Here is a 26,091-nt window from a genome sequence, read left to right on the forward strand (position 1 = left end):
CTTAGATTTGATGTTCACCTCTTATCATTTAAAATCTTTTGACTCAATTTCTTGAGATGCCCAGAATCTTTGGTGGTTTATGATACCTAGGTCCTGATCTCTGCTATCTGACTTTCTTGGACTCTGGATTTCTTACTAGCATAAAACAGACTAGTAGGATTTTGTGTTAATCCCACAAACCAATCACAGACTTTTAAGTAATAGTTTCTGAACCTTTTGAAGGGAAAGAAATTATTTTGAATTAATATGGACTTATGAAGAATCAGAGCAGTAACATTTTCTTCTTTGAAAAAGTAATTAAAACTCAAGGACAAGGAAAACTCAATGGCCATTATTATTCCTATATGCCAGCAAGGCATCCAGCAAAGTCACTCATCACTTTGACTTACGACTTAGATTCAAAACTATGAGTTAAATTCAAGTAGGGAATTAGCAACTGGCTAAAGAAATCTAAAGACACCCACAAGATTCTGAATAATGGATCTAAGTCAATATGAACAGATAGATCCATGCAATGTGGTTCTCAAACCTTACTGTGCATCAATACCACTTGAAAGATATATTAAAAAAGAAATTGCTATGTCCTGTGCCAAGAATTGCTAGCATACTGAGTGCAGCACTTTCACAGCATCATCTTTTAGGATTTGAGATAGCTCAGCTGGAATTTCATGACCTCCACTAGCTTTGTTCATAGTGATGCTTCCTAAGACCCACTTGACTTCACATTCCAGGATGTCTGGCTCTAGGTGAGTGATTGCACCATCGTGATTATCTTGGTCATGAAGATCTTTTTTGTACAGTTCTTCTGTGTATTCTTGCCACCTTTTCTTAAGATCTTCTGCTTCTGTTAGGTCCATACCATTTCTGTCCTTTATTGAGCCCATCTTTGCATGAAATGTTCCCTTGGTATCTCTAATTTTCTTGAAGAGATCTCTAGTCTTTCCCATTCTATTGTTTTCCTCTATTTCTTTGCATTGATCACTGAGGAAGGCTTTCTTATCTCTCCTTGCTATTCTCTGGAACTCTGCATTCAAATGGGTATATCTTTCCCTTTCTCCTTTGCTTTTCACTTCTCTTCTTTTCACAGTTATTTGTAAGGCCTCCTCAGACAACCATTTTGCTTTTTTGCATTTCTTTTTCTTGGAGATGGTCTTGATCCCTGTCTCCTGTACAATGTCATGAACCTCTGTCCATAGTTCATCAGGCACTCTCCATCAGATCTAATCTCTTAAATCTATTTCTCACTTCCACTGTATAATCATAAGGCATTTGATTTAGGTCATACCTGAATGCTCTAGTGGTTTTTCCCACTTTCTTCAATTTAAGTCTGAATTTGGCAATAAGGAGTTCATGATCCCAGCCACAGTCAGCTCCCGGTCTTGTTTTCACTGACTGTATAGAGCTTCTCCATCTTTGGCTGCAAAGAATATAATCAATCTGATTTCACTACTGACCATCTGGTGATGTCCATGTGTAGAGTCTTCGCTTGTGTTGTTGGAAGAGGATGTTTGCTGTGACCAGTGCATTTTCTTGGCAAAACTCTATCAGCTTTGCCCTGCTTCATTCCGTATTCCAAGGCCAAATTTGCCTGTTACTCCAGGTGTTTCTTGACTTCCTACTTTTGCATTCCAGTCCCCTAAAATGAAAAGGAGATCTTTTCTGGGTATTAGTTCTAAAAGGTCTTGTAGGTCTTCATAAAACTGTTCAACTTCAGCTTCTTCAGCATTACTAGTTGGGGCACAGACTTGGATTACTGTGATATTGAATGGTTTGCCTTGGAAATGAACAGAGGTCATTCTGTCGTTTTTGATACTGCATCCAAGTACTGCATTTTGGACTCTTCTGTTGACTATGATGGCTACTCCATTTCTTCCAAGGGATTTTTGCCCAATATAATGGTCATCTGAATTAAATTCACCCATTCCAGTCCATTTTAGTTTGCTGACTGAAAATGTCGACATTCACTCTTGCCATCTTCTGTTTGACCACTTCCAATTTGACTTGATTCATGGACCTAACATTCCAGGTTCCTATGCAATATTGCTCTTTACAGCATTGGACCTTGCTTCTATCACCAGTCACATCCACAACTTGGTATTGTTTTTGCTTTGGCTACATCTCTTCATTCTTTCTGGAGTTATTTGTCCATTGATCTCCAGTAGCATATTGGGCACCTATTGACCTGAGTAGTTCATCTTTCAGTGTCCTATCTTTTTGCCTTTTCATACTGTTCATGGGGTTCTCAAGGTAAGACTACTGAAGTGGTTTGCCATTCCCTTCTCCAGGGGATTACATTTTGTCAGAACTCTCCACCATGACCCTTCTGTCTTGGGTAGCCCTACACTGGTGGAATTCCAGTTGAGCTGTTTCAAATCCTAAAAGATGATGCTGTGAAAGTGCTGCACTCAATATGCCAGCACATTTGGAAAACTCAGGAATGGCCACAGGACTTGAAAAGATCAGTTTTCATTCCAATCCCAAAGAAAGGCAACACTAAAGAATGCTCAAACTATCACACAATTGCACTCATCTCACATGCTAGTAAAGTGATGCTTTAAATTCTCCAAGCCAGGTTTCACAACAATATGTGAACCATGAACTTCCAGATGTTCAAGTTGGTTTTAGAAAAGGCAGAGGAACCAGAGATCAAATTGCCAACGTCCGCTGGATCACAAAAAAGCAAGAGAGTTCGAGAAAAACATCTATTTCTGCTTTATTGACTATGCCAAAGCTTTTGACTGTGTGGATCACAATAAACAGGAAAATTCTGAAGAAGATGGGAATATCAGACCACCTAACCTGCCTCTTGAGAAACCTGTACGCAGGTCAGGAAGCAACAGTTAGAACTGGACATGGAACAACAGACTAGTTCCAAATAGGAAAAGGAGTATGTCAAGGCTGTATATTGTCACCCTGCTTATTTAACTTAAATGCAATGGCACCCCACTCCAGTACTTTTGCCTGGAAAATCCCATGGACAGAGGAGCCTGGTGGGCTGCAGTCCATGGGGTTGCTAGAGTCGGACACGACTGAGCGACTTCACTTTCACTTTCAGGCATTGGAGAAGGAAATGGCAACCCACCCCAGTGTTCTTGCCTGGAGAATCCCAAGGACAGGGGAGCCTAGTAGGCTGCTGTCTATGGGGTCACACAGAGTCAGACACGACTGAAGCAACTTAGCAGCAGCAGCAGCAGCAGAGTACATCATGAGAAACACTGGGCTGGAAGAAGTACAAGCTGGAATCAAGATTGCTGGGAGAAATATCGATAACCTCAGATATGCAGATGACACCACCCTTATGGCAGAAAAGTGAAGGAGAACTAAAGAGCCTCTCAGTGAAAGTGAAAGAAGAGAGTGAAAAAGTTGGCTTAAAGCTCAACATTCAGAAAACTAAGATCATGGCATCTGGTTCATCACTTCATGGCAAATAGGGAAATAGTGGAAACAGTGGCAGACTTTATCTTTTGGGGCTCCAAAATCACTGCAGATGGTGACTGCAGCCATGAAATTAAAAGATGCTTACTCCTTGGAAGGAAAGTTATGACCAAACTAGACAGCATATTCAAAAGCAGAGACATTACTTTGCCAACAAAGGTCCATCTAGTCAAGGCTATGGTTTTTCCAGTAGTCATGTATGGATGCGAGAGTTAGACTATAAAGAAAGCTGAGTGCCAAAGGATTGATGCTTTTGAACTGTGGCATTGGAGAAGACTCTTGAGAGTCCCTTGGACTGCAAGGAGATCCAAGCAGTCCATCCTAAAGGAGATCAGTCCTGGTTGTTCACTGGAAGGACTGATGTTGAAGCTGAAACTCCAATACTTTGGCCACCTGATGCGAAGAGCTGACTCATCTGAGAAGACCCTGATGCTGGGAAAGACTGAAGGCAGGAGCAGAGCCAACCACAGGCATAATCTTATAGGAAGCTGAGTTATCCTCTGTGATTTGTCTTTAAGTCCTGGTTTCTCCCTTTCTGTATCTATAGTACCAGAACCTTGGCCCTCATCAGGCTAGGGTTTATCCCTCTAGCACCTGATCTTGGACATCTTTAACTGAGTTATACCTTACAGTTTTGTATAATTTCTTCTAAGAGATTAGTCTTTTAAGAAAACATCAGTGTTTTAAAAGAAGCCTTCAGTAACTCCACCCAAATAAGTAACAAATGGGAGAAAGTGTCCTGTGATGGGAAAAAGAGGCAAAGCTGTGTGTTTATGTGCTTTTTCTAAGTGGAGTTAGGCTTGCTCTTCAAGGAGAGGTAAGAGAACAGAGAAAAAATCTAGGTACCTGAAGCTGCCTAACCAAACAGTAATTTCCATTTCTGAACAAATATCTAATTGAGAAGACACAAGCAAATGCTAATAAAGGGTTCAATGACCCAATTATCAATATTCTGAAATGCCTCAAGCAATACTTATATAAAAGTTTACATGAGTATTATACTGAAATGATCTCATAAGACAGCTTTTTAAAAATTCTTTTGGCATGCAGCATGGCTTGTGGGACCTTAGGTCCCTACCAGGGATTGAACCAGAGCCCTCCATAGTGAAAAACGCAGAGTCCCAACCACCAAACCACCTGGGAATTCCCCTGTAAGATAGCTTTTAAAGACTTTTAAGAAATCAGTTTCAAACTATTTGTAGAATGAATTAACAATTGCTTTGCATTAGAAACTTTTTAAATTTTATTTATTTATGCATTTATTTCTGGCTGGGTCTTGCTGTACTTGGGCTTTCTCTAGTTGCAGTGAGCAGGGGCTACTCTCTAGTTGTGGTGCTCCAGCTTCTCACTGCGGAGAAGGCGATGGCACCCTACTCCGGTACTCTTGCCTGGAAAATCCCATGGATGGAGGAGCCTGGTGGGCTGCAGTCCATGGGGTAGCACAGAGTCGGACACGACTGAGCGACTTCACATTCACTTTTCACTTTCATACATTGGAGAAGGAAATGGCAACCCACTCCAGTGTTCTTGCCTGGAGAATCCCAGGAATGGGGGAGCCTGGTGGGCTGCCGTCTATGGGGTTGCACAGAGTCGGACACGACTGAAGTGACTTAGCAGCAGCAGCAGCTTCTCATTGAGATGCTTCTTTTGTTGCAGAGTACTGGCTCTAGAGCGTGTAGCTTTGGCACAGTAGCTTTGGCACACAGGCATAGTTGCTCCACAGCATTAGGATCTTCCTAGATCAGGTTTCAAACCCATGGCCCCTGCATTGGCAGGCAGATTCTTAACCACTGGACCACCAGGGAAGTTCCTGAAACAATTTTTTTTTTTTAAAAGATCTATATATTTGGCTGTGCCAGCTCTTAGTTGCTGTATGTACGATCTTTAGTTGTGGTATGTGGGATCTAGTTCCCTGATCAGGGATCAAACCTGTGACCCCTGTATTGGGAGTACAGAATCTTGGCCATTGGACCACCAAGGAAGTCCCTAGAAACATTTTAAAAAGTGCTTTTTGGTAAATATTTTAGTAAATACAATAAATATCATCTTGTAAATGACAGTTTTATTTTGAGAAAGAAATATAATAAAGGCTTTCTAATTTGAGAAAATTAGAAATGCTTTCTAGGAAAAGAAAATGGGTTCTTCTATAAGGGAAAACTATCTTTCTTTTGCTTTGTAGATTAGTATTTCTCTTTTTTTGAAGGAAATTGGTGAGTCTTTAAAAACTCTATTTTTTCATGTAATAAATGATTGATAACTGTAATGAATAATTGAGCCTATACACTTATTCTTTTTAATGTTAATTATGTTTTTCCTAGCAGAATGCCTTGTATAGAAGCAGACAAATATTTATTACTCATTGAAAAAACTGCCACTCCTGCTTCATCTGCAAGCCACTGACATTTAATTTTCTAATGTCTTTTACACAGAATATATTATTGCAAAATCTGCCCCAAGCAAGTATTTTATAATCCTTCTTGTGCCCCACTGTTTTTCAATTTATCAACAGTGGTGCCTGCCTAAACTGTCAACCAGGGATTTTCATCATTTAATCAATATACCATACATTTGAAAGAAGTGCTTAAAAATTATTCCATAAACTCATGTCTTGTATAGGGGTAATAAAACCTACAGCTAGAAGCATTTATAGCAAGGCTAATAACTAAACAGCACAATCAATTTTGAAGGTGACTGGTTAATGTCAACATTAGATTATGGAATCTGCTAACCCGCTCACCTAAAGAAAATAAAGCGAAAAATAAGGGCAAAGGTAAAGACTTGAGAAATTCTTTGGGAGAGAGAATCAAAATGTCAGACTATAAAGAAACTGCAGTTGGAATGCAGGTTCCTAAGAGCATTCTTTAGCAAGTATCTGAAAGTTTATGTGTGGAAAATAAGAAGGACAAACAATAATTTCATTCATGTACTACAAACATCAGGAGAGTTCTGGCAAGAAGACAAGAATGACCAGAAGGAATAAAGAAAAAAAAAAGAATTATAAATAAATCACCTTTTTAATTATCCATTCAGACTGTCACTTTAGTGCCACTCTAGAGCCCTAAATGTGAAACTGAAATGTTTTCCTCTTCTTGGAAAGAAGTTGCTTCTAAGGCTGCCGAAAGTTTAGCTGGATCAGGCCTCCTCTCTCTTTAATGAACTATGCTACTCTATACCATTTTCCCATATAATTTACATATAGATTCCTAGAAATGCATCATTTTAACCAACAAGGTACTTACATTCACACTGTATGACATCTAGGTTAAACTGCTGAACGGCTCCCATGCTTATCTGTTTTAACTCACTGTCCAGCAGCATCTGCATTAAGGATGTTGACAGATGCTGGCAGGCTGACATGCAAGCAGTCTGGGCAACTTTCCCCTGTTGAAAACAAACATCCAAACCAAAAAATAAACAAACATAGAAACGTATCATATCATAAAGTATCACAAAAATTTTTCATGGCATTTTTTTTAGTGATCGCCTTTTTCTTTCTGTATTCTGAGTGGCTGTCTTTTAGCATAAGAACTGAAAGCAACATTCTGTTGACTTGTCATTCTTATGATATAAACATCATTAAAGCTATAATTGTATGTAGAAAAATTAAAGTTTGTGTTTAAAATCTATTGATTATTTCATATCTCTTTAAATATCTCAAGTATTTTTAAAAATGCACATTAAAATATGCCATTTGTGACATAAAACAACCGTCATGTTGATGGAACATTTATTCATATAATGCTTTTTAAACTTTCCTTTATGTAATTAACCAAGCCAAGAATTAAGTTAATAGTGCAATTTATTATAATTTAACTATACCTAATATACTTTATAACATATACTTTCATATGTATGTAGTAAGTAAAATGTCTTTATAAAACATACTTTGAGTCATTAAGTTTTTACTGCTAATAGGAAGCTTAGTTTGGAGTACAGCTTCAATTAGGAGGGAGAAAAAGAAGCTTGCATACCAATATGATTTCACAATCATCTACAAATCTTTTTATTTAGTTTTAAAAATTAAGTTTTAAAATCATCTGATAATTTAGAAATATAAAGTTAAGTGAGCTACAAATACTTGTGGTTGTCTTTTGGTACAATATCATTATATTTTCTACTATAATAAGCTCCTAATTCTCCACATGAATTTTGACAGCCTTGATTCAGGCTGTATTTTCTTTAAAATTATAAAAACAATTTTAAATGTCTAGCTTCTAGATTATATAGCTGAATCACAATATTGCCTTTAGTATAAATTATTCTTTCAAGCAGACTTTTTATTTTAACTACAGTTGAAAAGAAAATATTACAAAAACTTTCAGGTAAAGCTTCCCAGTGTAATATCACGGCTAGTATGGCTATCTCCAACCCACAATTATGTGATTTGGTGAAGGACTGACACCCATATGATTCAAAGATCTATGACTAAGGTTAGAAATAAGAACTTTTGGAAGATGTGCCATGTTTTGCCTTATTAGCATTAACAAATATTCACCCAGTGATATGTGATCATTATGCTTTTCCTACTTATCACAGAGGCCAATAAAGCTACAAAATCACCAAAATCTTCCAAACATAAATGCTATAATATACTGATGCAAAAATGTTTACATAGGACTGATCTGTTAGAAAACAAGGAACACAAATATATTTTAAAGATGTTTACTTGAACAATTGTTCATTCGATTACACATTTAAAGTCAGACTAGAAACAAGGAACTTTTATGAGTCCTTATGAATCTTTAGCATTTAGACACTATGCACAGTAAAAAAAAAACTGTGCATTTGAAATGGAATGCCAATATCTAAATCAGAAACTGCAAACAATATATTTGACAAATACTGATGAACTGCCAAAAAGGAATGTAACAAACAATGCAAAACCCAGCATGCTTCAAGATCCCCAAACCAAGAATTAGTCTAGGAGACATGCAGCTCCATTTCCCAAGCAGAATAATATCAATATGAATGAGAAGCAGGAGGGGAGAGACAGAAAAAGAAGAAATCAATGCATGTAATTTAATTACAATGTAATAGGCTTGAAAAAACTTAATGGAAATGTCATTTTGATCTAATGGAACAACTAGCATGTTTTAGTTTTAATGTACTTCTCCATCAAATCAGCTCCACGTCCTACTTATGTTGCCACTTTATATAATGCACTAACTGCAAAAACAGATTAATAAACTGCCAAAAACAGTTACTACTACATTCATTTCATAAACAAACACATTGCGTACGATTTTAACATGGGTTCAGATGCTACATATGACTATGCAGCAATAGTACTGGAGCCAAAATAATGGTACTAGTACAAAGCACAGGCTATTTCATAAACGTGGTGGATACGGGTAATGAAAACACACAAGTGTGCATGCGCGTGCATACACACACACACACACGTGTTTCTCTTTAAGTAACACATGCAATTTCCTTTGATTATGCATATTAAATACAGGCTTATTGTTCTCAAAGATAGAAGTTTAAAATGTTTATAAAATATTGAAATGAAAAATTCCTTTTTATAGCTCAAAATTGATATCAAAGGTTCAAATCCTTTAAACAGTTATATTCTATAAGATCAATTTTTTTAATGTGTACTTTTTGACTATAAAATGTAAGCAAATTTTATCTATTACTTATTTTGAGACAGAAAATTTTAATATTCCAGAAACTTGCATATCCCCCAAACATTTTTGATGCCTGTAGCCCTTGGTACACTTTTGTATAACCAAAACACTTCTTTCCAAACACTATTTTGCTTTAATACTGTTTAATGCTTTAATACTGTATCACCTTCTAGAACAAAAATAATCTAAGTACTTCTACAACTATCTTTAAAAACCAGCCATTTTCATTACAGATGTCCTGGTTTTTCACAATACAACAAACAAAGCCAAAATAATTAAATGACATGACTGAGAAAATATAGCACATTTAGTATCAAGCACCTAGAAATTTCTGCTCCTCTCATCTGAAAAGTTAATTGCAACTATTGCTAACATTCTCTTTTTCTTTAACATAAATTTCAATAAGTAAGTAAAAACACCTGCCAAGCTTTTAAAGGTAACTACTTTTTTACCCTGCTCTCACATTTTGCTGAAAAACAACTTGCAAAGAGAGAAAACCCCTGGACAAACTTCTTGTATTTCAAAGGAACTTGTAAAAGAGAATCTGCTGACATATTAGATCCTTTTCGCATTACCCAAAAGCTTTTCTTCTAAGAACAATTGTGGTAAAGAGACATTTGGCTCCTAGGAAATTCCCAAAGGGTCAACCATATGCATCCTTCCATGGCACCTTCACAGTGTTGCTTTCTAGATTCATGTCTCAAAAGCAGCTTTCATCATTTACTTGTGTGTCAGTCAATATGATTTATGGACTGCATTCAACAAAGTCAAAGCATATAGAATGAGAAATATGACTACAATCTGCTAATTTGTTTTGTATTGAGCCACTTAAGAGTCAAAGACCTAATGTCAGACTGAGACCAGCAACACAATTAACCAGTCGGTGACAGATTCATCCATCCTCCCTGCCAGGCTGTGCCAATCAAAGACAGCATGAGGCGACATTTGGTGAAACCAGTAAGAAAACTCATTCTCTAAGTAACCTATGTGAGACCTTGATTGACACTTTTTGAATTTAGTTTGTGGAACACAGACAGTCTTTACCCAATAGTCCCTCACTGCAAGCTGTGAAATAAGGCTTTTAATGCCAATCACAGGAACAATAAACCACAAACCACCAACCCTCAGTTTAAAAGGAATCAAGAAAACACATCTGTTTTTATGTCAAGCCAAATTTCCAGAATAATTTACTATTATAGATTAGGTAAAGATACTCTGTTTCCTTTGAAACATCATAAAATGACATGGTAACAAAAATACAACACATTTTATTAGATTATAACTCAAAACAGTTTTGGTTTCAAAGTAACACTCTGATAGATCTATTCTAATATAATAGTAGGAGAAATGTAGAATACTTAAAAACTAATTTGACACATTTAAATTTTCATTTGAAGTTTTCATTTCTGTCTCACAATTCTTTTATTTCAAAGATCTAATAAAATAGGAAGGCTTGATTTCAATAATAATTATTTGAAAGCATTTTTCAATGCTGCTTTCATTCTCTCAAATACACTTTACATAAAAATGTACTCTTGAAATTACAATCATTCTTTCTGTGTTGGTCTATTTTCCTTAAAGATCCCAGGAGAATCCATTTTCTTTTATTTATACCCTCACAAAAGAGCAACCTTGCACAATATGCTACTTTTTATTTAAGTTAAAAAAAAATATAGACTCAGAAATATTATGCACTATATTATTCTTTAAATTGATAACAGGTTTTGTTTTGAAAAGTTATGTAACTCTTGTCAGGAAAAACTTAAAAACTTGAATAAAATAATGGTCAGTTTGAATATTAAATCTAACATTGGAAAGCAAATTTATTTATTCTGATTCTATGTGACTTTTAAAGTTATTTAAATAAAAACAGCAAAATACTGCTATAGTATTCAAACTTATTGCCTCTCAATTTGCAATGTGAATTTCAGTTATGAGATACGAAATAGCCTTTTCAGAGGGAAGACGAAAGAAGAAAGTAAATATTTTGATGAATTGGTCAGTCTCCTAAAGAACCACGATTTTTAGCCTTTTAAAACACATTGTCCAAAAGAGTGAGGTCTTTCATCAAATATGGAGTATCCAACACTAAAACCAGAAATGAATTCTTATTGAAAAATGATGCCAAGTTGAAAAACAGACATTTTAATCTAAGAAATCCATTATAATTCTTTTTATTTTACAAAAGAATCCCTAATTTAAATTTCACTATATGAAACTACTTGAATGTACTACTACTCAAACATAAAAAATATTATTCAATCTGGAAAAAAAATACCTAAAACACAAAAATGTCCCCAAGGTGACTTCACAAATACACAAAGATTCCATCATCTAGTAAGGTTTTAATCTATTTTCTGGCTAAACACATGGTAAAATACTGAAATGTCTCTGATTCCCAATAATATAGAATGTATGTTTAAAGGTTTAAATATCAAGATGAATTTCTTTAGCAAGTTTTAAAAATAAATTTAATACAATCTTGAAAACAGTTTTGAGATTATGCCCCCAAAATTAATAGGTCTACCAAAATATACTTATTCTAATATTCCTAACATTCTCCAAAATACCTCCTTTACATTTCTATATTCCTCTCATACTCTTCCTGTCTGCATCTAAGTAGCTCTAGTCCCCAAAGAACTGGTTATCACATCAGTTAACCACAATTCCCATAGCCAATTATGAATTTCCTTTCTCCTCTTAGGCTTTTCTTCTTTTAACAATTCTCAACCATAACGATATGAGACATAACATAAAGTATTGCTCTTGGGACACACGAACATGCACATTCACACACACACATGCACAGATTAAAAAGAACAGAAATATCTTAAAGTTGGGAAAAAAATTCTCCAAACTGGGGAAACTTCAGGTCACTTATATGGCACATTTCTATTTCATGCCTTATCCTAACTTCCTTATCCCAACTGTGTGTGTGTGTGTGTGTGTGTGTGCACGCGCGCGCATGTGTTGTCACTTCAGTCGTGTCCAACTCTTTGCGACCCCATGGACTGTAGCCTGCCTGGCCCCTCTGTCCACAGGATTTTCCAGGCAAGAATACTGGAGTGGGTTGCTACGCCCTCTTCCAGGGGACCTTCCCGACCCAGGGATCGAATGCATGTCTCTTAAGTCTTCCGCACTGGCAGGTGGGTTCTTTACCACTGAGCCACTAGGGGAGTCCCATCCCAACCACAGATCTCATTAAACTTTGGTGGCTTTTTCCTTCTTCTTCTTTTTTTTCTTTTCCTTCTTCTTAAACAATCTTTTGAACATGACCTTAGATGACATATAGCACTCAGATTTTTAGGTTCCTGCAAATATCATTGCTGCTGTCACAGCAGTCCCATGATATCTTCAAACTTCTCTTAACTTTAATAAGCAGAAAGAGAATGCAAGGACAAGTAGGGCAATGACGTCTAGAAGAGGTCAAGGTTTTGAAGCTATTGATTATACCAGAGTGTATACTTGTGGTGGATTCATGTTGATGTATGGCAAAACCAATACAATATTGTAAAGTAATTAACCTCCAATTAAAATTAAAAATTTTTATATAAAAAAAAAGAAATCTAGATTAAACACACTTTCGTCCAAGGTAGCATGAAGAGGAAGCTCGTCTGTGCTGTGTAGGAACTGACAGAGATATTTCCTACCTTCTAAATTCACTTAATAACAGCAAATTGGGCAATTAAGTTCATGTTTAAATAGGGAAGCAATAAAATATCAAGGCCCTATAACCTTCTCCCTTGGCAAATGTAAGAAATGCAAGAGAACCTTAAGCTGTAAACTTCCACATGTGACTGAATACTATGGTCGAGCCACAGGAATTAAGACTGAAAAACTGAAACATCCAAGAACTGTTATTATAGCAACAACTCTGTCATAGCAGAGTCAGAGCCTCATTTTATTTACATAAGCACCCAGCTCAGAGTATTAGGACTATATAATCATTAAAATCTACTATTTCACAACCCCAGTACAACTTAAAATTTGCAAAGAAGTTGTCAGAATCACTAACAAGTTAGAAGAGTATAGACTATTTCCACATAATCATTAGTAAAGTGGACAAATGTCACCCAAGCTGACTCTCTCTGATTAATACATATAGGTAGGAGGCTAAGTAAGTGAGTGTTAGTCAATCAGCATGTCCGACTGTTTGCGACCCTATGGACTGCAGCCCACCAGGCTCCTCTGTTCATGGAATTCTCCAGGTGAAAATACTGGAGTGAGGAGCCATTCCCTTCTCCAGGGGATCTTCTCCAACCAGAGATCAAACTCAGGTCCCCTGCATTGCAGGCAGGTTCTTTACTATCTGAGCCACTGGGGAAGCCCAATATATTATAAACATAGCCGTACATATGTAAACATAACACAGAGTAGGCCTTTGTCATTCAAGGCATTTATATCTAGATTTCAGCCTTTTAAGGATGGCTCCGAGAGGCCAGTACAAGTAGGGCTTCATTTGCTGAGACTCACTTTTGAGTTAGGTACTCTGTGAAATGGGTTGTGGGCAGGGAGGAACTACTCAGAGACTGAATACAGTCAAAGTCCCAACCTCCCCAAGTCAATGTGGCTTGGCTGTCTTCTGTTAATTGACATGGGTAAAGTAACTGTCATTAAGATCTATAGTTTTCAACTGTATCTTACAGTGTTTTCTGAAAGAAATTACATGGCACAGCCATATTCTCAAATTTGGGAATTCTCAAAGGTTTGGGGTATACTCATCTAGAATGTTAAGGATTTTTTGAACAGGTAATTTCTTTGGGCTAAATCCTAGATTGTGGGGATGCGGTTGGGGTAGATACTATTAGTCACTTTCAGTTGAGGGAGTACCTGGAAGAGGAGTTTAAACTACTCAGGGAAATGTATCCTGTGAGGAAAGGATACATATTAAAACAGAACGAAACTCATTATGGGAGGAGGGAGCAAACAAGGTAAGTCATCTACTAAGCACTTTTTTTCTAAAAACAATCTTGCAAATGACATTCAACAATATTCTGAGAGTGAAAAATAAGTCCTTACAGACATCTACAGTAGGTCTGTGTCAACTGTCTCCTTCTTGTTTCCAAACAGACAAAGGCTTTAAATCTCAATGCTATTACCAGCTATCAGACCAATTTTCATCAGAGGCAGAAAGTTTTAAAACAGGACAGCTTCCTTACAATGCCTAATCTCCTGAATGAAAGAAAAGGAAGTATTAAACATTGTTTCATATATATGTAATATTCATCTAAACTTGCGCTTTTATTGGGACTTCAATGTGCAAAGTATCATCTCTTTTATCCTCACCCTTATCCATTCCTATCTGTTCTATACAGGGAAGAAAAAAAATACAGGTTCTTGAGCACCATCAGATCGTGGCTTGCACAGGAAACTTCTGACTCCAACATCTTTCCCTACCATCTCCTTTCTTTCACTCCAGGGCATCTGACCTCTTTTTCACTTTCTTTATCTGCTCATAATAAACATAATTCCAACTCAAACAATCTCTTATCCACATATTTTAGACTCTTTTCTCCCCCAATCCTTGGCCTACTTAACTCTGGTGGGGGGTGGTATGAGGAGAGAACTATCTTCTATTTTTTTCTTTCTATTGTGTAATACAGGTTAAAAGGAAAGACTATTTGCATTCCTAGAACTTACCCCTATGTGCAAAAACTCAAGTACCCTAACGAACACAAATTCTCTGCTGCCATCTGGTAGTGAAACTGCTAGATGGTATGTTTTCATCTGTTTTTGATACTGAATCTTCCTGTTAAAAATGATCCTTTGCTCATAAAGCTTTCATCAATTATATAGTCTGTTTCATCTATAGCCATAAGAGTGAAGTAAAAGGTTATTTGTAAGTGTGCATATACATGTATGTACTAATACTGTGTGTGTGTGTATACAGAATCTGTTTTATTTCCATTTAATAAATATCTCCTTAATGTTACTTACAGGTTGGTCTTGTACTTCTCCCCTAATCCACTGATTTCCTACCAAAATTCTCTTGCTAAAAGCCCTTTGTTATTAATGCCACTACTTCTTCCAACTATGCCCTCATTAAAAGCAATTCAAAATACTGTTTTCTACAACCTTCAACAGCAGGGAAATATTTAAGTATGCTATGCTATATATGGGCTTCCCTGGTGGCTCAGAGGATAAAGCGTCTGCCTGCAATGCAGGAGACCTGGGTTCGATCCCTGGGTCGGGAAGATCCCCTGGAGAAGGAAATGGCAACCCACTTCAGTACTCTTGCCTGGAGAATCCCATGGACAGAAAAGCCTGGCACATAAGGCTTACAAACTTATGAAATCAAATTTCTCACCTAGATTAGTCAGTATTTAGCTAATAGAGACATCAACTTAATACCCAAAAGAATCAGAGTTATAAAATTCAAGTATGTTCACTTTCAACTAAAAAGCAAGATTTTTTTTGGAATTAACTTCCAATAGTGAAAATCACTTAACTGTTTTATCACATTATGAAAAAGCTTAAGAAAAAATAGAAATTCTATTACTAACACTGGACCTTGACTGCTTTCAACTTTGTCATTTATGTTTTCTCTCAAAGTTCTCTAACTTTCTCCACTGCACTGATATACTGTCAATGGTTTGCTCTTGTTGATTTTTGTGTACTTGTAACTTTTTATAAAGTACGGAAATAAGTATCAAAATGTGTCACAGAAATACCTCGCTTATCACCATAGAAAGAACTATTTCAAATAAGTAACTTTTTTAAAACACTGGACATTCAAGTGCCAAATCTTTCCAAATTATTCACTCACATTTATCTAAAACTGATCTCCAAATCCATCCGTCCTTAAATACAGGACAAGAAACAATCTGAGGTTCTTTTTTTTGGATAGCAAGGTTAGTTTCACTTCTGTATTCTGAATATGCATATGGTCTGTCTGCAGGAAATCTGTAAGCACGCTTAATACGTACTTAACTACTACATTTATTGAAATGAACTGAACATTTATTAAATGAGCAAAAGGTCAAGTGAAAGCTTGAGGGTCTGTCTCTTCAATAAGTCAAAGTGTTAGTCCTTAGTGTTGGGAATTTGCAAATTATTTTCATGCTATAGGTTCATCTTAAACACTATTCAACACTATTCAACATTATAGTATCTACAGAGTGGTGATCTGAGTTGTTATACTATTCTTTCAAGGAGTTGTATAAGGAATGAGTAACCATGCAAATATTTCTACTCATCTGATGGTACTGATACCATCTTTACTATATCATATTCACATAGACATTTTCTAAATTCCTGTCTGCAAATAACAGAATGTAAACTTTCTCTTCAAAACTAGAAAGTATTCTATATTTGACAAATAAATTTCTTGATTCAAAACTTCTGATTTTTACAGTATACTTTTTTCTCTTGGTCACACCACACAGCTTGCAGGATTCTCAGTTCCCTGACCAAAGACGGAACCCAGGGCCTGGCAGTGAAAGCCTGGAATCCTAACCCCTAGGCCACCAGGGAACTCCCTGCAGTATACTTTTCATACTTTTTAAACATACAAGAAAATTATCTTTATAATAGTCTAGTTATTCACTATTCCTCTCACGTTAACTTTAAAAGTACTTATAAAGCACTTCCTCTACGTAAGACATTGTTTAGGTACTACAGAAGACACCATGATGAGTAGATATAGTTCCTGACATAATGAGATTAAATTCTGAAAGTAGAAAGAAGGAAAGTCTACAACCATAGTTCAAGACAAAATATAAATAAGTACCATAAAAGTGGGACAAAGAATCAACATAAGGTTAAGCAGAATCAGTAAAAGCTTCATGAAAGAGGTAGCATTAAAGATGGCTCTAGGAAGAGATTCAAAATTTTTAGTTATAAATGAAGACAAGGTAGAAAACTCAAGCTAGATGCAGGGCAGAGTGAATTTTCCACTTTAAATGCCCAGGTTAAATCATGGTCAGAAATGTATCAGAAAGAGACTGAGGTCATTTATTTGTTAGCCTGTGCAATTTTCACTTAATTCAGTAGATAAGTGAGAGACCTTGAAATTTTTGAATAGAGAAAATGAAATTAAAATGTGCTTTGGAGAGGATTATCTGGCTTTGATATGTAGGATGAATAGAAGTAATGAGAGACTATTGGCAAAGACAAATTAGAAGACAATTACGATAATCAAAATTTGAACTTTGATAATAGAAATAAGAACAGAAAGGACAAAATGCAGGTTAGGAACATTTAAATTTCAAATGCTAGATGGTATTTTTTCAAAAATAAGAATATTTTTCAATATCTATACTCAGACAACATTTGAGTTCTTATTTCTGCTCTTAAGAGCTTGTAACTGGAGGTGAAAAGGATGAACAAATACAATAAAAAGCAAAAATATGACAAAGCCACTAAAAAAGAGTAGATGCTGAGGAAGGCAATGAACACTATTGGGCTTGGTGAAAAAGAAACATTTGAATTGGGTAATAGGCTATACTGTGTTATGCACTGAGATTTCTACAAGTAGAGTCTGGGATAAGTGCTGTAGAAAAAAAGCATTCATGAAAAGCACAGATAATCTTACAACAAATATAACAACTAATATGTTTTGAGTGTTCATTTTACGCCAGGCACTTTTCTGAACATTGCATGTATACTACCTCTTTTAACCCTCACAAAAATCTCCAGAGTATATATTCTTATTGAACTATTGAACTCATTTGCAGATAAGGAAAATATCTCAAGCATGGCCTGTCATACCTGCGATGACCACAGAGAGATATCCTCAAAGCACTGCGCTCACCACAGATGTACCATAATATTAACTTTCACAATCAAGTCTCAGAGAATCTTGATTGCTTCACCAAAACAACTAGTTATTATCTTCAAACTCTGGCTTCCACAAAAACTACAAACGCATCAAGAACACTGTCAAAACAATTAAAAATTTCCATAAGCACCTAAGCAGAGAAAAATAAGCCTGCAGGAAGTTCGTTATTTTTTAATTCACATGCTAGCTTGAGCTTGTATCTACTTACCGACATGGCTGCATGATCACTGCTGTTAGTCTGAGAAGGAAGTCAAACAGGCAATCATAAAAAAGGAAAATGTATTCCGATATCAACAGAAGTGGTGTTTAAAGCAGTAAAAAATTACACCATACACAAGCCAGCTGACTCTCTGTTGTTGTTACAATTTAAAACTCAAACTCTGACACCTGAATATCTGATCTAGCCTGAAGTGAAGGTGGCTCTACATATGGGAAGTTATCCTTTTTACCAAACACACAAGGAGTAAAGGAGAAACCACAAGCAGAAATGGAGGAAGACATTTAACTGGCCAGGTAGATACTGTAATTACCCACAGTAAGCAGTGGGTTGGCAGCTGTGTTATCCAGACAGTTCATTCTTCTGGAAGACTGGACCAGACTCTAGGTAACCTCTAGGTCCTTTCTAGATTTAACTTCCAAAAAAATTTGTTTGGATTAGCAAAATCCCATCACAACAGTTATTCAACTATTTTTTCCCAAAATCTTTCAAATTGTATAACAGGTATATAATTTGTATGTGAGATATAAAAGTCATAAAGCCAAGATGAAATTTAGCTAAAATTCTGTAATGTAGTCAATAAAGGCAGTCAACAACATTTAACATATGAACATGAACACCAAGTAAGTCACAGGACTTGTGATGCTTTCATCATTGTTCACATTATACAATTTTTATGTTACTAAGTCATCAGATCAACATTATTCATTATTATTATATATTTAAAGATTAATATTGAAATAAGAAAAAGTAATTTGTTAGCATATATGTATACAAAAAATATATGGTCATGTTTTCACTTGATAAGGAAAGTACCAAAATGTATTCAAAGCTACTTATGCAACAATTTAAAAATATAATTTTTGTATTTTTAATATAATTCTTTCTGGTATCACATAAAAGAAGAAAGGGTGATTAAAGCCTGTGATTGTACTACTGACTATTAACGTTCTCCTCTGCAGTTTCCAGTGAAGTCAAAGGACATGTACACCTATATATTTAATTCAGGGAAAAAGTATGAACCAAAGGACAAAGAACATAAAAGAGTAAAACTAAAAAAGAAAATAAGGTGCCAGAATGAATAAATCTAAGTTTAAGTTAGGACTTTACACCTGTGTGACACTTAATAATAAATTTTATAAATAGGGACATTAGAGGTGATCTCATCCAATCATTTTATTTCAAAGAGAAGGAAAGAAGTTGTTCAAAATCAAGACAGTAGACTAAGTTAATGTGTTTGCTTCCCACTGATCCTGAGCTACAAGTGATACAAGAAGCACAGAATTACAAAACAGGAATAAAATGTTTAACAACACAGAAAATGAAGGCACGTGGAGGAATTCATTAAGGGATACCTTCTAGAAGACAGAAAACAGATTTTTCTTTAAAAATGTTTATTTATTTATTTATTTTGGCCATGCCACAAGACATGTGGGATCTTAATTCCCCGACCAGGGATCAAACCTGTGCCCCCTGCATTGGAAGTGCAGAGTCTTAACACCTTGACCACCAGGGAAGTCACCCAGAAAACAGATTAAATAGAGAAGAGAAAGCAACTGCCCATTACATGCTACCAGGGGAACTACAGTGGAGTTGGGAGCCAGCTATGTATTAGAGGTCCAGTTGTGCATATGAGAGAGGACAGATACCAGAAATGCAATGGGAAACAGGTTAAGTAACTAAAGATTTCTAGAACAACCGTGCCAGTGATCCCCTAACTACAGAGCACAAGCATTTTTCCATAGTGAGAGAAACTTCAAAGGGAGAGTTGAGACTCCTGGTGTAGGTAGAAAAAAAAAAAAAGAGAGAGAGAGCAGGAAGGAGGAAGGGGGGTATTGTGACAATGGAAAGAGGGGCAGTGATGACTACACAATTTGTGGAGCTCAGTGCAAAATGAAAATGTGGGGTCCCTTGTCCAAAAATCTGTAAGAATTTCAAGATGCCAGCAAAGCACCAAAGCATGTGCAGAACCCTTCTAAACTCAGGACCATGTGCCATAGCACATGTTACACATCCATGAAGTCAGCCCTGAAGAGAGGAAACCACAATCTCATGGATAGCTCTATACCTGCTCACTCTAAGTTAAGAATCCTAGGCAAAGTACCTCCCAAATTTAAAACATTTCCAGTCAGATTCCTAACTAAGAGGGGGAAAAAAAATCTATCAAAAAATAGAGTATTTATACAGTAGCAGAGTAAACGCAAATCAGCGTTTCAGGCATTCTTTGTTAAAAGAGAATGAGAAGAACAAAGAAAGAAAAAACCTATTCAAGGGTAATATAGATAATTCAAGGAACAGAAAATATCTTTTTAAAAAACCCTCCAGGGACTTCCCTGGTGGTCCAGTGGCTAAGGCACTGTGTTCCCAATTCAGGGGGTCCAGGTTCGATCCCTGGTCAGGGAACTAGATCCCACATGCTGCAACTGAAGAGGCCACAGCAGTCAATTAAATTAATAAAGGATGGGGAACACGTGTACACCCACGGCGGATGCGTGTTGATGTATGGCAAAACCAATACAACATTGTAAAAACACCTCATGGAGATTTGAAAGATAATATATACATTAAAAAAAAAGAATAGCATTCTATGAGAAAAGAACACTTTTAAAACAGAGTGACTCCTTAAAAATTAAAATATATAACTAATAAAATATTCTCTAGATGGACTGAAAATAAAATTGAGAAATCCTCCCAAAACAGAGAACAAAAAAAGAGATAGGAAATGAAGGAAAAGATAAAGAAGATCAGTCTAGAAACTCTTAACATCTAGTTAATGAGAGTCCAATAAAAAGAGAACAGAAAAGTGGAGGGAAAAAATTATCTAAAAAATAATAAAAGAGAAGTTTCTTGTGCTGAACTTCCCCTTTGACAGAAAGGGGCCATTGAATAAAGAGCTAAGTAAATGAAATACAAGCCTACATCTCCTCACATTATCATGACATTTTAGAATATTAAAGAATAAAAAATAGATCCTAAAACCTGGATGCCAAAAGACAATGGAGGAACGCAACAAAAACTGTCAGAGAAAAACTATTCAACTTAGAATTACTAAACTATCAATCAAACACAAGGATACTGAAGGTATTTCATGATATGCAAGGACTTAAACAGGAGAAAGTTACTGTGGCAGTTTAGCAAAACCAACCAGTAAAGCTCTAAAAACACTTGAAATCCACGAAACAGTTTCCAACTCTGGAGATCAGAGAAAGAAAGTCCCAGGTAAACAGCTATACAGCAATTCTAGAGAGCAACTGGTACAAAGCAGAGACAGAGGCCTCTGTAGCAGTCAGAAAACATCAGATGAAGAACTGACAGAGTGAAGGGAGGGAGGCTACTGTCTTTATCTTACATAGAAGTAAATTAAGATACTGACTAAAGAATAGGAATAAAAATAGGAGTATAACTATTTTATATAAAGAAACAATAAACATAAGAAATAAAACATCAAACTGAAGAAAAAGGATGAAGTGAGAAGTCACTATTGAATACATGTGCCTTATCTTTCATAGTAGGGACTCACAAGATATTCTCTTTTTAAGATAACCACCAGAAGAAATGAAAACATGGTGAAATGGTAGTCTGGGGTGGGGGAGATGGGAAGGCTATTTTCCATCCCAAAGTCTTCTGGGATACCTGACCTACTACCATGTATGCATATTAACTTAAGCAAATTTAAAAAATAAACTTTATTTTTAAAATATTTTTTAAAAAACAACCTTCATTTTTAGTTCTATGAAATGAAATATATTAATTCTGTGAACTTCCAGATGTTCAAGCTGGTTTTAGAAAAGGGAGAGGAACCAGAGATCAAATTGCCAACATCCGCTGGATCATCGAAAAAGCAAGAGAGTTCCAGAAAAACATCTATTTCTGCTTTATTGACTATGCCAAAGCCTTTGACTGTGTGGATCACAATAAACTGTGGAAAATTCTGAAAGAGATGGGAATACCAGACCACCTGACCTGCCTCTTGAGAAACCTATATGCAGGTCAGGAAGCAACAGTTAGAACTGGACATGGAACAACAGAGTGGTTCCAAATAGGAAAAGGAGTACATCAAGGCTGTATATTGTCACCCCGATTATTTAACTTATATGCAGAGTACATCATGAGAAATGCTGGGCTGGAAGAAGCACAAGCTGGAATCAAGATTACCGGAAGAAATATCAATAACCTCAGATACGCAGATGACACCACCCTTATGGCAGAAAGTGAAGAGGAACTAAAAAGCCTCTTGATGAAAGTGAAAGAGGAGAGTGAAAAAGTTGGCTTAAAGCTTAACATTCAGAAAACTAAGATCATGGCATCTGGTCCCATCACTTCATGGGAAATAGATGCGGAAACAGTGGAAACTATGTCAGACTTTATTTTCTCGGCTCCAAAATCACTGCAGATGGTGACTGCAGCCATGAAATTAAAAGACGCTTACTCCTTGGAAGGAAAGTTATGACCAACCTAGATAGCATATTCAAAAGCAGAGACATTACTTTGCCAACAAAGGTCCATCTAGTCAAGGCTATGGTTTTTCCAGTAGTCATGTATGGATGTGAGAGTTGGACTGTGAAGAAAGCAGAGCCGAAGAATTGATGCTTTTGAACTGCAGTGCTGGAGAAGACTCTTGAGAGTCCCTTGGACCGCAAGGAGATTCAACCAGTCCATTCTAAAGGAGATCAGTCCTGGGTGTTCTTTGGAAGGAATGATGTTGAGGCTGACACTCCAGTTCTTTGGCCACCTCATGTGAAGAGTTGACTCATTGAAAAAGACTCTGATGCTGGGAGGGATTGGGGGCAGGAGGAAAAGGAGACGACAGCGGATGAGATGCCTGGATGGCATCACCGACTCTATGGACTTGAGTTTGAGTGAACTCTGGGAGTTGGTGATGGGCAGGGAGGCCTGGTGTGCTGCAATTCATGGGGTTGCAAAGAGTCGGACACAACTGAGCGACTGAACTGAAATGAACTGAATTAGCAAATTAATTTAGAGTCTGAATGATTTGTCAACTTACATAATGTTGGTTAACTGGAATAATCAGGCCTAGACTGTGAATCTCAGGATTTTCAATATAGTACTGCATCTCCAGAAAAAAATGCTTTAGAGTATGGTTTTAAAAGTTAGACACTATCCATTTCTATCTAAATCATGCACTTTCGTTCACTGGATATATATACTTATTTCTCACTTACAGAAAGCATAATGTTTTTTAAACTATTTATGGAAATTAAAAGTGCAAATTAAAAAGTTAGTGGCGCCAGGTTCATTATTTACATATATCCCTTAGTGGTTGTAAATCAATAAAACATCTTTATTTTAACAAACACATCACTAGCATACATGAAAGAAAGAAATGGTAACTACTGTTTCCAGCGGATCACCACTGGGTCTTTAGGTGGTACTGTATTCACAGTAAAAGATTACTGAGTCCCACTTGGCCGTCATGAATTACTAAATAACTGCAAGCTATTCAACAATATCTTTTATTTATAGACTTGTAAGTGGTGAATGAATGCTGAATGCTTTTAAAAATTTAACACTGAATGGTTTTCAAATTTTCTAGCTAATATAAAATCTTATTTAAAAAACACAAAGCTTGCTTACAAGTTAGGCTTAAAAATAAGTGTTATAAATGCATTAGAAAAAGATGACTTGTAGAACACACGTCAAAATGTTAACAGTAACTTTTCTTTTAAAAGATAACAGAAGATAACTTTTTTTTAAATTTTCTTCTTTACTGAGCAATAGTTTTTAACTGTCAGGAAAAAATTATCAGAAACAAGAAAGTTCACTTACATGTTTGAAACAGTAAACGTTGCTGATTTCAAGAGTACTGATTTGGGGATAAAATAATATTTATATCTTTCAATAATCACACTTCACTGACATCAGCCAGCAAGTGACCATGAGTCACTGTAAGCACTGTAAGCATCAAGCTGTAACAATTATTCAAACAAATATACTTTATAGTGAGTATCTTTAACAATTAATGAAGCTTTTAAAATACTATACAATGCAAAAGCACAGAACTCAAAACTAAATAATACAAGCCAAAAATATAGGCATAAATACAAGAGAAAAAAACTGTAATGATACTGAACTAAAACTAATACTATAAAAGGCCTTAAAACAACAGAGGAAGAAAGGAGAAGGAAAGATAAAATATTTATTAATAGGTGCTATTTTATGTCAAGCACCCTGCCAGCCGACTATTCTACACAAGATTTTATTTCATCCTCTGATAGTGCTACGGGTGACTGTGTTGAAGCTGCAACTCCAATACTTCGGCCACCTGATGCGAAGAGCTGACTCATCTGAAAAGACCCTGATGCTAGGAAAGCTTGAGGGCAGGAGAAGGAGATGACAGAGGATGAGATGGTTGGACTGTGTCACCAACTCAATGGACATGAGTTTGGGTGGGCTCCTGGAGTTGGTGATGGACAGGGAAGCCTGGCATGCTGCAGTTCATGGGGTCACAAAGAGTTGGACACGACTGAGCGAATGAACTGAACGGAACTGAACTGAAGTCCTATGGAGAAAATGGATTATGTCTATTTTGCAGAAGTAAAGGAGTTCAGAGAAGTTAAGCAACTTGCCAGGACTCCACAGCCAGGAAGTTAAAAATCTTAGGTTCAAACATAAGTCCTTCTAACTCTAAAGGCCACCCTGTGCTCTCTTCCCTTCATCACTCTGGTCCCTAAGAACAGTAACATATAAGGGGGCTTGACTCTGAGTCATTAAATGGTAAGTTTCCTGAAGACAATATATTTAGCAGGGCAGTTTAACATTCTGGGTATGGGAAAATACCTGTCATTATTATAAATATTGCTTTTTAAGTTACTGTTAATTCCTGTGGCCAGCAGAGAGCCTGGATTCTCTGCTACAGCACAGGGAAATGCAGATGAGGAGATAATCTAACATGGAAGCAAGGCAACTCTTTACTTTTAGTCCTCTGCATAGGCTTGCTGGCTGATTCTTAAGAGAAACAGATGAAGAGAGTAATATACCAGTTCTCTCAGCCATTCAACCAGAGACTGGAGGCATTTAAAGTAGACATTATTGGTGACCTTCCAAATTCTACAGCTTCCTACCACAGCCACAGTGTAGTAGAAAAGAGAAAAACAATAAAGTTCTTTCTCTGGGCTCCATCAGAACCATTATCATCCATTAAGTTCTATTGTTCTCATACCCTGTGAGAAGAGAACAAAATCCTATCAGGTGGATTATAACCTTTCTAGAATCAATGAAACCTTTACTAGGCAATGTGGTCAGCAACTACAAGTCATGACTCTCTTTGATGGGGAAAATATTATTTTTCCCCATTGTTATGATGCAACAATCATAGGGACTGACAAAAAGTAAATACGCAGTGAAGTTAAGAATGGAGCTTTTAAACTGACAGTCTTAGGTACATTTCAGGGATGGGGTGAGACAGTTATCTTTATCCTACAGGATCTACTTGTCTGTCCAATTACTTGCAATACTGGCCAATACTTGCACTATTTGAAAGAGTGATCCTTGGTTTCACAGCTCCCATTGACTCTAACTCATGGCACTGTTTATTAACCCTGTCAAAATCAAGAATCATGGAGCCAGAGCCAGCTCCCCCACATAATTTTTCATGGATAAATAATTCTACGTAAGCTGGTTGACTTGGGACTGACTGACTGTGATGAACAAATACATTATGAAGATTCTCTTAGTTTGGGAGAGTCCAAAACTGGGCCCTCTCTCTATCTGGGTCCAAAGGTAACCTGAAGATGAGGAATTATTTTTAGCTTAAAACATTTAAATCAAAATGGCAGCTTATACATCGCCATATATTGCTTAGAAAAATAATGCATTTAATAACACTGTTTTTTGCTTGAAAGAACACAAACTAACTGAATATTTTATACAATTTCAGCGTTTCAGAGAATTAATATACTCAGCCATAATAATCAATCTTGCTAAAATTTACCATAGCCAACAACTTAATATTTTCCCTTGGGAATTATGCTTTCAGCTCATCCCTTGAATAAGAATATACTGTTATTAGT

The 26,091-nt window shown here is 36.3% G+C and overlaps 1 protein-coding gene across 1 annotated transcript in view; it reads right to left on the reverse strand.

The window, feature by feature from the left end:
* The window catches only part of EXOC6 (exocyst complex component 6), a 176,851-nt gene that overhangs the window by 49,395 nt on the left and 101,365 nt on the right, over positions 1 to 26,091 (reverse strand). Inside the window, 1 exon segment of the mRNA XM_005890631.3 lies at positions 6,675 to 6,816. Coding sequence (XP_005890693.2) covers positions 6,675 to 6,816 — 142 coding nt within the window.

Source organism: Bos mutus, chromosome 26 (genome assembly GCF_027580195.1).
Source record: "Bos mutus isolate GX-2022 chromosome 26, NWIPB_WYAK_1.1, whole genome shotgun sequence".
Classification (NCBI taxonomy): Eukaryota; Metazoa; Chordata; class Mammalia; order Artiodactyla; family Bovidae; genus Bos; species Bos mutus.